The sequence below is a fragment of the Coregonus lavaretus genome (genome assembly GCF_964263955.1).
Source record: "Coregonus lavaretus genome assembly, chromosome: 11".
Taxonomy (NCBI): domain Eukaryota; kingdom Metazoa; phylum Chordata; class Actinopteri; order Salmoniformes; family Salmonidae; genus Coregonus; species Coregonus lavaretus.
In genome coordinates, this window is record NC_139998.1 from 30,884,006 (window position 1) to 30,898,179 (window position 14,174).

At 43.3% G+C, this 14,174-nt stretch overlaps 1 protein-coding gene across 1 annotated transcript in view; it reads right to left on the reverse strand.

Moving 5' to 3' along the window:
- The window catches only part of LOC311137511 (transmembrane protein 266-like), a gene marked incomplete at its 5' end in the record, with an annotated part of 89,312 nt that overhangs the window by 43,416 nt on the left and 31,722 nt on the right, over nt 1-14,174 (reverse strand). Inside the window, one exon of the mRNA XM_084172039.1 lies at nt 9,255-9,449. Within this exon, the coding sequence (XP_084028165.1) occupies nt 9,255-9,449 (195 nt within the window). The remainder of the gene's footprint in view (nt 1-9,254; nt 9,450-14,174) is intronic.

Genomic DNA, 14,174 nt, shown 5'->3' on the forward strand with positions numbered 1-14,174 from the left:
TGAAGTGCACCAGTCCCTCCTGCAGCAAAGCACCCCCGCAGCATGATGCTGCCACCCCCATGCTTCACGGTTGGGATGGTGTTCTTTGGCTTGCAAGCAACCCCCTTTTTCCTCCAAACATAACGATGGTCATTATGGCCAAACAGTTCTATTTTTGTTTTATCAGACCAGAGGACATTTCTCAAAAAAGTACGATCTTTGTCCCCATGTGCAGTTGCAAACCGTAGTCTGGATTTTTTATGGCGGTTTTGGAGCAGTGGCTTCTTCCTTGCTGAGCGGCCTTTCAGGTTATGTCGATATAGGACTCGTTTTACTGTGGATATAGATACTTTTGTACCTGTTTCCTCCAGCATCTTCACAATGTCCTTTGCTGTTGTTCTGGGATTGATTTGCACTTTTCGCACCAAAGTACGTTCATGTCTAGGAGACAGAACGCGTCTCCTTCCTGAGCGGTATGACGGCTGCGTGATCCCATGGTGTTTATACTTGCATACTATTGTTTGTACAGATGAACGTGTTACCTTCAGGCATTTGAAAATTGCTCCCAAGGATGAACCAGACTTGTGGAGGTCTACCATTTTTTTTCGGAGGTCTTGGCTGATTTCTTTTGATTTTCCCATGATGTCAAGCAAAGAGGCACTGAGTTTGAAGGTAGGTCTTGAAATACATCCACAGGTACACCTCCAATTGACTCAAATGTTGTCAATTACCTATCAGAAGCTTCTAAAGCCATGACATCATTTTCTGGAATTTTCCAAGCTGTTTAAAGGCACAGTCAACTTAGTGTATGTGAACTTCTGACCCACTGGAATTGTGATACAGTGAATTATAAGTGAAATAATCTGTCTGTAAACAATTGTTGGAAAAATTACTTGTGTCATGCACAAAGTAGATGTCCTTACCGACTTGCCAAAACTATAGTTTGTTAACAAGAAATGTGTGGAGTGGTTGAAAAACTAGTTTTAATGACTCCAACCTAAGTGTATGTAAACTTCCGACTTCAACTGTAGGTAGGGATAAAGTGACTAGGCAACAGCATAGATAATAGGCAGCAGCGTATGTAATGAGTCAAATGAGTTAATTCAAAAGGGGGTCAATGCAGATAGTCCAGGTAGCTATCTGGTTAACAATTTAGCAGTCCTATGGTATTTGGTATTTTGTGGACTGTGAAAAGACCCCTGGTGGCATTTCTGGTGGGGTAAGTATGTGTGTCAGAGCTGTGTGTAAGTTGACTATGCAAACAATTTGGGATTTTCAACACATTCATGTTTCTTATAAAAATAAGAAGTGATACAGTCAGTCTCTCCTCAACTCCTGGCCAAGAGAGACTGGCATGCATAGTATTTATATCAGCCCTCTGATTACAATGAAAAGCAAGACATGCCGCTCTGTTCTGGGCCAGCTGCATCTTAATTAGGTCTTTCCTTGCAGCACTCGACCACACGACTGGACAATAATCAAGATAAGACTAAACTAGAGCCTGTAGCTCAATTGGTAGATCATGGCGCTTGTAACGCCAGGGTAGTGGGTTCGATCCCCGGGAGTGTGGTGTCAAAAAAGCCATGAAAGTTTACAGTCTAAGGTAACGTCAAGTCTCCTCAAATTGTTCAACAGCCACACCATTCATTACCAGATTCAGCTGAGGTCTAGAACTTAGGGAATGATTTGTACCAAATACAATGCTCTTAGTTTTAGAGATGTTCAGGACCAGTTTATTACTTGCCACCCATTCCAAAACAGACTGCAACTCTTTGTTAAGGGTTTCAGTGACTTCATCAGCTGTGGTTGCTGATGCGTATATGGTTGAATCATCAGCATACATGGACACACATGCTTTGTTTAATGCCAGTGGCAGGTCATTGGTAAAAATAGAAAAGAGTAGAGGGCCTAGAGAGCTGCCCTGCGGTACACCACACCTGTTTGACAGAGAAGCTTCCATTAAAGAAAACCCTTTGAGTTCTATTAGATAGATCGCTCTGAATCCACGATATGGCAGAGGTTGAAAGCCATAACACATACGTTTTTTGAACAACAGGTTATGGTCAATAATATCAAAGGCTGCACTGAAATCTAACAGTACCACTCCCACAATCTTCTTATTATCAATTTATTTCAATCAATCATCAGTCATTTATGTCAGTGCAGTACATGTTGAGTGCCCTTCTCTATAAGCATGCTGAAAGTATGCTGTTAATATGTTTACAGAGAAATAGCATTGTATTTGGTCAAACACCTTATTTTCCAACAGTTTGCTAAAAGCTGGCAGCAAGCTTATAGGTCTGATGTTAGAACCAGTAATGGCCACTTTACCACTCTTGGGTAGCAGAATTACTTTGGCTTCCCTCCAGGCCTGAAGACAAAGACTTTCCTCTAGGCTCAGATTAAAGATATGACAGATAGGAGTGGCTATAGAGTCAGTTACCATCCTCAGTAGCTTTCCATCTAAGTTGTCAATCCCAGGAGGTTTGTCATTATTGATCAATAACAATAATTTTTCCACCTCTCCCACACTAACTTTACAAAATTCGAACTTGCAATGCTTTTCTTTCTGTTTTTTTATACATGAATATGATGGCTCACTGTTCGTTGTTGGCATTTCCTGCCTAAGTTTGCCCACTTTGCCAATGAAGTAATCATTAAAATAATTGGCAACATCAAATGGTTTTGTGATGAATAAGCTATCTGATTCGATGAAAGATGGAGTTGAATTAGTCTTTCTGCCCATAATTTCATTTAAAGTACTCCAAAGTTTTTTTCCATCATTCTTTATATCATTGATCTTGGCTTCATAATACAGTTTCTTCTTATTTTTCTTGAGTTTAGTCACATAATTTCTCAATTTGCAGTAAGTCAGCCAGTCAGATGTGCAGCCAGACTTATTAGCCACTCCTTTTGCCCCATCTCTTTCAACCATACAGTTTTTCAGATTCCTCATCAATCCAAGGAGCCTTAACAGTTCTAACAGTCAGTTCCTTAACAGGTGCATGTTTATCAAGTACAGTGTCTGGATGCTCCTTATTAATCACATCAGACCCCAAAATATTTTTAACATCATCCACATAAGAGTCACAGCAAAATATTTTGTATGATCTCTTATACACTATTTTAGGCCCAGCTTTCGGAACTTTGGCTTTCCTGGATATAGCCACTATATTGTGATCACTGCATCCAATGGGTACGGATACAGCTTGGCTTAGGGGTAGAAGCTGTTCAGGGTCCTTTTGGTTCCAGACTTGATGCAGAGAGAACAGTCTATGACTTGGGTGGCTGGAGTCTTTGACAATTTGTAGGGCCTTCCTCTGACACCGCCTGGTATAGAGGTCCTGGATGGCAGGGAGCTCGGCTCAAGTGATGTACTGGGCCGTATGAACTACTCTCTTTAGCGCCTTGTGGTCGGATGCCAAACAGTTGCCATACCAAACGGTGATACAGCCTGTCAAGATGCTCTCAATTTCGCAGCTGTACAACTTTTTGAGGATCTGAGGGCCCTGAGGGCCCATACCAAATCTGTGGTAGAAGAGGCATTGTCGTGCCTTCTTCACAACAGTGTTGGTGTGTGTGGACCATGTTCATTCTTTAGTGATGTGGACACCGAGGAACTTTAAGCTCTCAACCCGCTCCACTACAGCCCCATCGATGTGGATGGGGGCATGCTCGGCCCTCCGTTTCCTGTAGTCCACGATCAGCTCCTTTGTCTTGCTGACATTGAGGGAGAGGTTGTTGTCCTGGCACCAGACTGCCAGGTCATTGACCTCCTCCCTATAGGCTGTCTCATCGTCGTCAGTGATAAGGCCTTCCACCGTCGTGTCGTCAGCAAACGTAATAATGGTGTTGGAGTCGTGCGTGACCACGTTGTCGTGGGTGAACAGGGAGTACAGGAGGGGACTAAGCACGCATCCCTGAGGGGCCCCCGTGTTGAGGGTCAGCGTGGCGGATGTGTTGTTGCCTACCCTCATCACCTGGGGGTAGGGCTGGGCGGTATAACATATTTTACGATATACCGGTGTTGATGCACGGATCGGTTTTTACTTTACCTTCTATAACGGTATTTGAATGTTTGGTTTGTGAAATGTGATACACCGTGTGTAACGTCCATTTTTAGGGTTTACTTCACTACCTGAGTCAGCTCTCTCTGCTCTCTCTCTCCATGCTGCTTTCCACACGGAACTAGCCCCGCCCCCTGTCACTCAAGGAGCGCATTTGTTGTTCCTTGAGCACGAGACGCTTGCGTTCAGTCTCTGCATGGTCAATGCAGCACATGCAATAATGTTGATGACAACAATGCTGTTTTCACAAGATTATAGGGTCCCCTAGGAAACACCTAGGTTCCTACGCTGTCACAATAACTCCTCCCTGGTATTTTCATTTGTTGTCATGTCAAACACTGTATTCAAAGTGCCCACTATTATATTCTAACTGTAGAATTTGTATAATCATTCTATTTCCATGATTCCAGCAGTTCACCCAAGTGTTTTGCTCTAAATCACAAGTCAAATCGCAATTGCAATGTTTGGTTAAAAATATGGCCTAGATTGTTTGCCCATATCATGCAGCCCTACGTGTGGAAATGATATCAAATGTGTGCAGGAAATGCAGAAATTAATGAAAATGCTGAATTTTTTGTTGTTGTTGAAGTTGAATTGAACAGTATAAAACAATCAGAATGGAGAAAAACCCATTGAAATCACTTAGAATGTATGTGTTGCCACCCTGGGGTTACGCACTACTCATGAAGCACATTTTGAACTTTTATTATTCAAAAACATGAAACACCGTCAAATACCGACATACCGTAAAAAAACATTTTTGATACCGTGATATGATATTTTGGCCATATTGCCCAGCCCTACCTGGGGGCGGCCCGTCAGGAAGTCCTGGATACAGTTGCAGAGGGAGGTGTTCAGTCCCAAGGTCCTGAGCTTAGTGATGAGCTTGGAGGGCACTATGGTGTTGAATGTTGAGCTGTAGTTAATTAACAGCATTCTCACATAGGTGTTCCTCTTGTCCAGGTGGGAGAGGGACGTGTGGAGTGCAATAGAGATTGTGTAATCTGTGGATCTGTTGGGGAAGTATGCGAATTGGAGTGGGTCCTTGGAGACGACGCTGGCATGACCACCTGCAGGAGATGATGCAGGTATACAACAACACAGTGCACAGTACCACAGGATATGCACCTCACTACCTGCTGTTTGGAAGACATGGTGCCAAAAGGAATTCAGGAGATTCTTTGCTGGAGAAATCGTCTTTTAAGCAAATGGAGATGGATTGGCCTACATCTGCAGAGCAGCAGACAAGCTGGTTCTGATAAATGGGTTTTCACCAGGACCCTTGATCTCTCTCACTCTCAGCCCAAAAAGCAATCTCACACTTTGCATGTCTGTGAATATTAACAAACCCTTAAACCATGCCCACAAATTGTGCTACCCAGGTGTGCAGCATGTGGTACCTGCTGCACAGCCAATTTGATGGCGAGGACTGTTCCTCTGTGTGTTTAAAATAGTCCCCTCTACTCTTTTCACAAATCCATCTACAGAGATGTCCAGATTCACTTAAATTCATTCTGTACAGTATTCTTACATTCTGTGATGTTCATATCACTTCAATCTTAATTCTACTGACTGTTGAAATGTATAATTGAGTGTATAATTTACTGCATCATTTTTGTGCTAAGCAACAGTCATGTCTCAATGGTTGCAGGATAAGTAGCCGAAGGACTTGATCCCAGTAGGGTACTCAGAGCACTGTTGTAATCAATCTATAGGTAACTGCCAAAGTAAAGGAAACACTGTGTTGAGGAGTAGTGAGCTGCATGTAGTTCAACTAGTAATTAAACTACATTTTGCAGTAGCTTGGTGGTAGTTGAACTAAATTAAAATGTTGGTAGTGTTTTCAGTAGTTAATTACATATTTTTGCCATTTAGCGGTGTAGCTAACTTCTGGAACTACACTCATGGTGGCCCATCGCCCTATTAAGACACTTTATGTTGGTGTTTCCTTTATTTTGGCAATTATCTGTACCCTGCTCTAGTCTGGCTATGCCTAAGCTCCTCCAATACCATACTTCCTACCATCACACTGTAGGTATCAGCACAGGGTCAATACTCCCATCTCCACCCAACATGGAGGCCAGCACACATTCAGCAAATGGAACCATTTCCCACTAATCTTTGGCGGGCAGCTTTGTTAATGAATGGAAGTGTGGGAGCAGGCAGGGTGAAGGTCCCTCCTCTCTCTCTCTCCTCCAGTCACAGCAACAGGTTGACCCAGATGAACCATCTGTCATTGCTGCGACGCATCACACTTCACACATTGGCCCCGTTGAGATCAGTGGCATATGCTGCTGTTCCTGCTGCTGCTGGTGGCTTGGGGCTGGAGGCTGATCTGGCAGATGATATACCTAGAGAGGGGCTGTGGGCCCTGGGTTGGCAGCTCAGAGAGGAGCCCTGGTCCCTGGTGCAGCTCTGGAGAGGCCTGGAGGTTCTCTAGAGGGACCTGGACTCAACTAAGTCTGGGTTTGAAGGGTCAATCCACCAGGAAGGTCATTAGGAGGACGTCACTCTAATTCACCTTAATGCTGCAGCTTCACATCTCGACCAACAGATCACAATATACATAATCCGTTTACACTCATAAACCGTTAAAAAGCCTGTAACAACCAGACTGTAAGTGTGTAAGAAAGTGTTTGAAACAACCCTTTTTACAATATGTCTTTCAACCAATGAAAGGCTTGGATCTGTCTTTCTATGCTCTAATTAAGGTTGAAATGCCACAACCCTGTGAGGATGCTGGCAATTTTCAGAAGCTGAATGTCAAAACATGACAAAAGCATATGACAGGTTAATCAGAAGGCGTGAATAAGGTGATAGTAGAGGAAAGCAACATGCCACATCACCGTAGTCTCTAGTATGTTCTGGGCAAGAAGGTAGCTCCATGCATAAGTCTATTAATAAATCCAGAGCTCACCACTGCTCTGAATCTGCTCGTACTGCATGTGCCCCCTGTTGTCCGCAAGAACACATCCACCTCCTACATAATCGCCCACGTCTGCTGATAGAGATCCATGTGCAGCAGCTCGCTACAATGCAAATCCTACCACATGCACTCCAAGACTCTCTTTTGTTTCACAGCTGTACAGATCACAACAAAGGCAAGCCCTCTTTAAAGCCTTCCCACTGGGCAAAAACTAAATCAAAGTTGTTTCCGTGTCATTTCAACCCCCCAAAATCAATGTGATGATGTTGAATCAACGTGGAAAATGGATTGGATTTGCAAAAAGTCATCAACGTAAGGGCATTTTGTATTTTTTTGACCCAACTTTTAACCAAATTCCAATGACATTGTGACATTTTTTGTTGATTTCACATTGAATTCACGTTAGTTGACAACTCAACCAAATGTGAATCAAAACTAGACGTTGAATTGATTGTGCCTAGTGGATTGGGCTCCATTTAGTGTTAAGGAGCCTGATCTCAGGCCATTTTCAGAAGCCTAAAAACCTAACCATAGCCTATATCAACATTACCAAAGTCTTTCCAGGGCAGATGGTAAACCCATTCAGCTAAGCAACCGATGTTATAGTTTGTTATTGATGACTTGGTCATGTGGACCAATAACAGTCTGTTTGTGTCAGCTTTAAAACAACGTTTAGTCGTTGTCTGGAACGTCTGTCAGGTCTGGTTTAGTAGAACTAAGAAGCTAATCTTATATGGATATCTAAGAACAAAAATGAGGTAGCATCAGGAAAACAATAATCCAATGTGACTTTGAACGTTACATAATCAATTACTGTGTTCATGCCAAATATTGACCATGACATAAGGGTCTAGATTTAGAGAAAACACTTCATTATACATTGGAGAGCTTGCTTATAAATGCATTAAGACAAGGTTGAGAGGATATTAACGGTTAAGGAACAGAATGTGTGTAAGGGAAGGGATAACAATGCTTTATAAATAATCAGAATGTACACTCAGTCAGTCATCAGGGCGTCTGACTATTTCAATGAGTCTAATGAATGACAATGTGCAATACCAACCTAGCTCTCTGTCATTCCTTTAATGCTTCAGACATAACTCACAGAGTAAACAAGAAACTGTGACGTGGCTGCATACTTCTCTGTTTTCACGAATGCTTCCAGTGGCTGGAAACAGGAGCCCACAGTGAAACGAGTAGGCCTTGGAATGCCTGTGGTTTGGAAATCTGGAATTCCAATCTAAAAAGTTGAATGAACATGCCATATCTCCAGCTTCACTTGCAACACATCCTATTCTTATTAGTATGATGGCGCTACAGGGCTAAATAATATTTCCCAGGCTTGGAGGGAAATATAATTCCAATTAAGAAAACCATTCCATTCCCTTTCATCAAAACAAATAGCTATTTAGCCAGGGATTGAACCAGAAAAGTCTGACTTCTAAAATCCCTTAGAGATGCACCTTAGCATCCCATGACTTTTCCACATCGCTGTGTGCTTTCTCATGTGGTGACAGAGTTTCATATGGACACGTTCTCCTGAGAGTGCCCAAAGTGATGCCAGCGCTGCCAGCTCTTGCACTCTGTGGCCTGGGTGTGTGGCGTGGGACTGGGGACCATCTGTCCCCCATTGCGTCCCACAGAGCCCTGGGCCGGGCCAGGTCCCAGCTGGGCGTGGTGATGTCAGCTGACAGAGCAGGCATTGAATGACGTGGTGGGCGGATGCTCTAATTAAGCTCATGGTGTTTGTCTACTTTCTCTGCACAGACGAGAGCGCCGCGCAGCCGCGTGCCAACGGCCTGTGGGAGCATTGTTTTTGTTTTTGCTTCACCACTAGGCTACAGCAGCATGTATTACACATTCCTAGCATGCCGAGGCAAATGTTCTGCACCCTCCATCTCTGTACAAGATCCTCACACTCAAGTAATTCCTATAATCTATTTACTGTATGCAAAATCTCAGTGCATACTGTGGCTCCAGAGTTTGACCACAGGGCTCTGGGGGCCCCCATAGCAATATGTGTAGAATCGCAGGAAATTAGCTTTAAAACAGCCCCATGGCAGAATGTGTAGAATTGTAGAAAGTTAGCTGTCTTTCCAGTTACGTATCTATGGCTGTGTAAGAATGATCTCACCTGAGAAAGAAGCCATAGAACAAAGATGAATATATAACTGCATTATACACAAAAATGGACTGAGCATAGCTTGGACTAATCCAGGTCCAGGCTGATCGTTAGGCCTACACAGATACACAGAGGGGGGCGGGTCTCTGTATCCACCTACCCCTCTCTGTTGTCCTCTTCGTCGAGGTTGGAGATGAGCTGGGATCCGGCCAGGGAGATGTCCAGTGCGGCCAGAGGCAGGTCTCTGTAAGCAAAGCTGCCTAGCTGGACCGGATCGTGACACTGGTTGTCCTCCTCCACCTGCTGGGAGATCACCTCCAGCTCTGAGGCTCTGGCCTGGGCCTGGGGAGGGGCCCTGGAGGACACAACGTACGTAACACCATGGACACTCTGTTAGTAGTAGTGGAGGGCCCAGCACTCACACATTCAACTAAACAAATGAATCTTCTCTCACAATCTAATGGTAAAGTACTTCAGAGTTTGGGCTTTCACTGGTCAACAAAAGAGTTACAAAGGCAAGGTAAAATATCTATTAGAACCCACTTTTCAGAGATACAGGAATTTAGGGACAATAATACATTAGAGCCTACATAGTGGAAACAAATGATGGGTTACACAAACTGTACTTCATCAAATGGTGAATCAGATACAACATCCACAACAAAGGTGTTTTCTCTTAGGAAGAGCCTGACCTGAATAAGCAAGTGAGATAGTGAAACCTGATTATCTAAATGTAAATGTCAGCATATCGCTATACACTACAGTATAACAAAGTACATATTCACATTGTATAACTTGTCCGATAGACTGACATAGACTGACCAGGTGAATCCAGGTGAAAGCTATGATCCCTTATTGATGTCACACGTTAACTCCACTTCAATCAGTGTAGATGAAGGGGAGGAGACAGGTTACAGAAGGATTTTTAAGCCTTGAGATAATTGAGACATGGATTTTGTATGTGTGTCATTCAGAGGGTGAATGGGCAAGATAAAAGATTTAAGTGCCATTGAATTGGGTATGGTAGTAGGTGCCAGGTGCACCGGTTTGACTGTGTCAAGAACTGCAACGCTGCTTGGTTTTTCACGCTCAACAGTTTCCCGTGTGTATCAAGAATGGTCCACCACCCAAAGGACATCCAGCCAACTTGACAACTGTGAGACGCATTGGAGTCAACATGGGCCAGCATCCCTGTGGAGCGCTTTCGACACCTTGTAGTCCATGCCCTGACGAATTGAGGCTGTTCTGAGGGCAAAAGGGGATGCAACTCAATATTAGGAAGGTGTGCCTAATGTTTTGTACACTCAGTGTATATGAAAAAGAAAACAGAAGAATAACATTTATAACTGGCTTGGTTTGCCTTGATTAGTGAGATCTGAAAGATTTGAAGCACATTTACTTTCTGGAATCATAATATAACTTTTACAAACTAACTGAAATGGGTGTTGTGAGAACATGAAATGGCAGTACTTTTCTGTTTGACAGAAATATGCATTCGCTTGCAGAGACAGCAATCTAATTTTCTCCTATTCATTTCATTTTCCACACTAAAACCCGAGTGTGGGTAGGACCCTGATCCCCTCTCCAGCTCAGCCAGTAAAAGACAAGGAGAGGTCAAACCAAGAACGGAAGACTCTGCTCAGTGCAGCCCATTTGAAGACATCAATAACCCCAGAGCTTAGCAAGGTAGGAGGGCATTGATTACAAGCCAGAGAGAACAAAATACATTGTGCCTGTAGATAGTTGGGGACTAACAGCCTGGTGATATGTGGAGGTTAAATAGTGGACCACACTTTGCCAGCATCTGATCAGTGTGTGCAGACAGAGACACAGACAGACAGAAAGACACACCTCCCTGTGACTATCCTACCGATCCTTGACTTCGGCGATGTAATTTACAAAATAGCCTCCAACACTCTACTCAGCAAATTGGATGTAGTCTATCACAGTGCCATCCGTTTTGTCTCCAAAGCCCCATATTCTACCCACCATTGTGACCTGTACGCTCTCGTTGGCTGGCCCTCACTACATATTCGTCGCCAAACCCACTGGCTCCAGGTCATCTATAAATCACTGCTAGGCAAATCCCCATCTTATCTTAGCTCACTGGTCACCATAGCAACACCCACCCGTAGTCTGCGCTCCAGCAGGTACAGTGGGGAAAAAAAGTATTTAGTCAGCCACCAATTGTGCATGTTCTCCCACTTAAAAAGATGAGAGAGGCCTGTAATTTTCATCATAGGTACACGTCAACTATGACAGACAAAATGAGATTTTTTTTCACCAGAAAATCACATTGTAGGATTTTTTATGAATTTATTTGCAAATTATGGTGGAAAATAAGTATTTGGTCAATAACAAAAGTTTCTCAATACTTTGTTATATACCCTTTGTTGGCAATGACACAGGTCAAACGTTTTCTGTAAGTCTTCACAAGGTTTTCACACACTGTTGCTGGTATTTTGGCCCATTCCTCCATGCAGATCTCCTCTAGAGCAGTGATGTTTTGGGGCTGTCGCTGGGCAACACAGACTTTCAACTCCCTCCAAAGATTTTCTATGGGGTTGAGATCTGGAGACTGGCTAGGCCACTCCAGGACCTTGAAATGCTTCTTACGAAGCCACTCCTTCGTTGCCCGGGCGGTGTGTTTGGGATCATTGTCATGCTGAAAGACCCAGCCACGTTTCATCTTCAATGCCCTTGCTGATGGAAGCAGGTTTTCACTCAAAATCTCACGATACATGGCCCCATTCATTCTTTCCTTTACACGGATCAGTCGTCCTGGTCCCTTTGCAGAAAAACAGCCCCAAAGCATGATGTTTCCACCCCCATGCTTCACAGTAGGTATGGTGTTCTTTGGATGCAACTCAGCATTCTTTGTCCTCCAAACACGACGAGTTGAGTTTTTACCAAAAAGTTATATTTTGGTTTCATCTGACCATATGACATTCTCCCAATCCTCTTCTGGATCATCCAAATGCACTCTAGCAAACTTCAGACGGGCCTGGACATGTACTGGCTTAAGCAGGGGGACACGTCTGGCACTACAGGATTTGAGTCCCTGGCGGCGTAGTGTGTTACTGATGGTAGGCTTTGTTACTTTGGTCCCAGCTCTCTACAGGTCATTCACTAGGTCCCCTCGTGTGGTTCTGCGATTTTTGCTCACCGTTCTTGTGATCATTTTGACCCCACGGGGTGAGATCTTGCGTGGAGCCCCAGATCGAGGGAGATTATCAGTGGTCTTGTATGTCTTCCATTTCCTAATAATTGCTCCCACAGTTGATTTCTTCAAACCAAGCTGCTTACCTATTGCAGATTCAGTCTTCCCAGCCTGGTGCAGGTCTACAATTTTGTTTCTGGTGTCCTTTGACAGCTCTTTGGTCTTGGCCATAGTGGAGTTTGGAGTGTGACTGTTTGAGGTTGTGGACAGGTGTCTTTTATACTGATAACAAGTTCAAACAGGTGCCATTAATACAGGTAACGAGTGGAGGACAGAGGAGCCTCTTCAAGAAGAAGTTACAGGTCTGTGAGAGCCAGAAATCTTGCTTGTTTGTTGGTGACCAAATACTTATTTTCCACCATAATATGCAAATAAATTCATAAAAAATCCTACAATGTGATTTTCTGGATTTTTTTTTCTCAATTTGTTTGTCATAGTTGACGTGTACCTATGATGAAAATTACAGGCCTCTCTCATCTTTTTAAGTGGGAGAACTTGCACAATTGGTGGCTGACTAAATACTTTTTTTCCCCCACTGTATATGCTTTTCACCACTGGGTCTGGTAAGTGTGAAAAGCGACCTGTTGAAGTCGATAAATGACAAATTGGGCATACTAGAATTGGTCAGTAAGGACGTAAAAGAGTTGAAAGCGAGTCTTCAAATGAGTGACGAAAAAGCATTGGTAATGGAGAAAGAAACCAAAAAATTAAAAGTGACAGTCTCTAAGATGGAAACGGACGTTAGGGAACTTAAAAAGGAGAACAACCTTCTGAGAGAAGCCTTACTAGACATCCAAACTAGATCGATGAGAGAAAATCTAGTACTTACGGGTATTCAGGAAAAGGAGGGAGAAATAACAGAGAATATTATGAAAGACTTCCTGCATACAGCGCTTCAAATCCCACTCGAGGCTGTCGATAAAATCCAACTCGAACGTGTACACCGTTTCGGAAAAAGAGGCCATAAATATGAGCGCCCAATCGTTGCCAAATTTGCATTTTTTAAGGATAAAGCAATGGTTAAAAGACTAGGGAAAAGACTTGCTGGCACGAAAATAGGCATGAATGATCAGTTACCGAGGGAGATTGCAGAAAGGCGCAAAGTTCTGTATCCAATCTTCAAGGAAAACAGATTAAAAGGGAAACGTGTTGCACTACTCCATGGCTATTCTAAAAGTTGTAATAGAGGAGTCGAATAATGGAGCACCCAATACTAGCAATGATAGGGATTGTAATATTAAAGAACATTTATAGTAAGTATAGTATTTTATAAAAGGATAAAACGATATAACAAGAAAAGATAACAAGCAGAATAATACATCTTTAAATACAACTAATTAGAACATGGCTTTTTTGGCGGGCGGTTGTTGTTTTGGCGGATGGTTGTTATGGTTGGTCCTGTGTTCTCTCTGGCGTCCTTTTCCCCTTGCGGCAGGTGTGGATGCGGGTGCGTTTGCACGCTCGGCCCATTTCTTCCGCAGTCAACCATGTGGTGTGCATTTTTGTGTTTGAAAAGGTGTGGCGTTAAGTGAGTGAGAGGGGAAATGGTTGCATATCCCAGAGCCGACAGGGGTCTATGAGCAGGGGTAGTGAGAGAGAGCTTTCAATTTTGTGTAGATGAGGGATATACATTTTAAAATATAGTATAATCTAATCACATTTTTTATTGTCCTATCATGATGGAAATATCCCTAACCCTATATCCTGGACAGCCACCTGAGCGACCCATACACCAAAGAGAAGTTCCCATCTCTTTTATGGACCTGCTGTGAGTATGCAGCCTAAACAGATAAATAAATGCGATCAGAGACCTACTTGAGCAGCACCACCCCCTCAAGATTCTGAGCCTGCCTGGCAAAG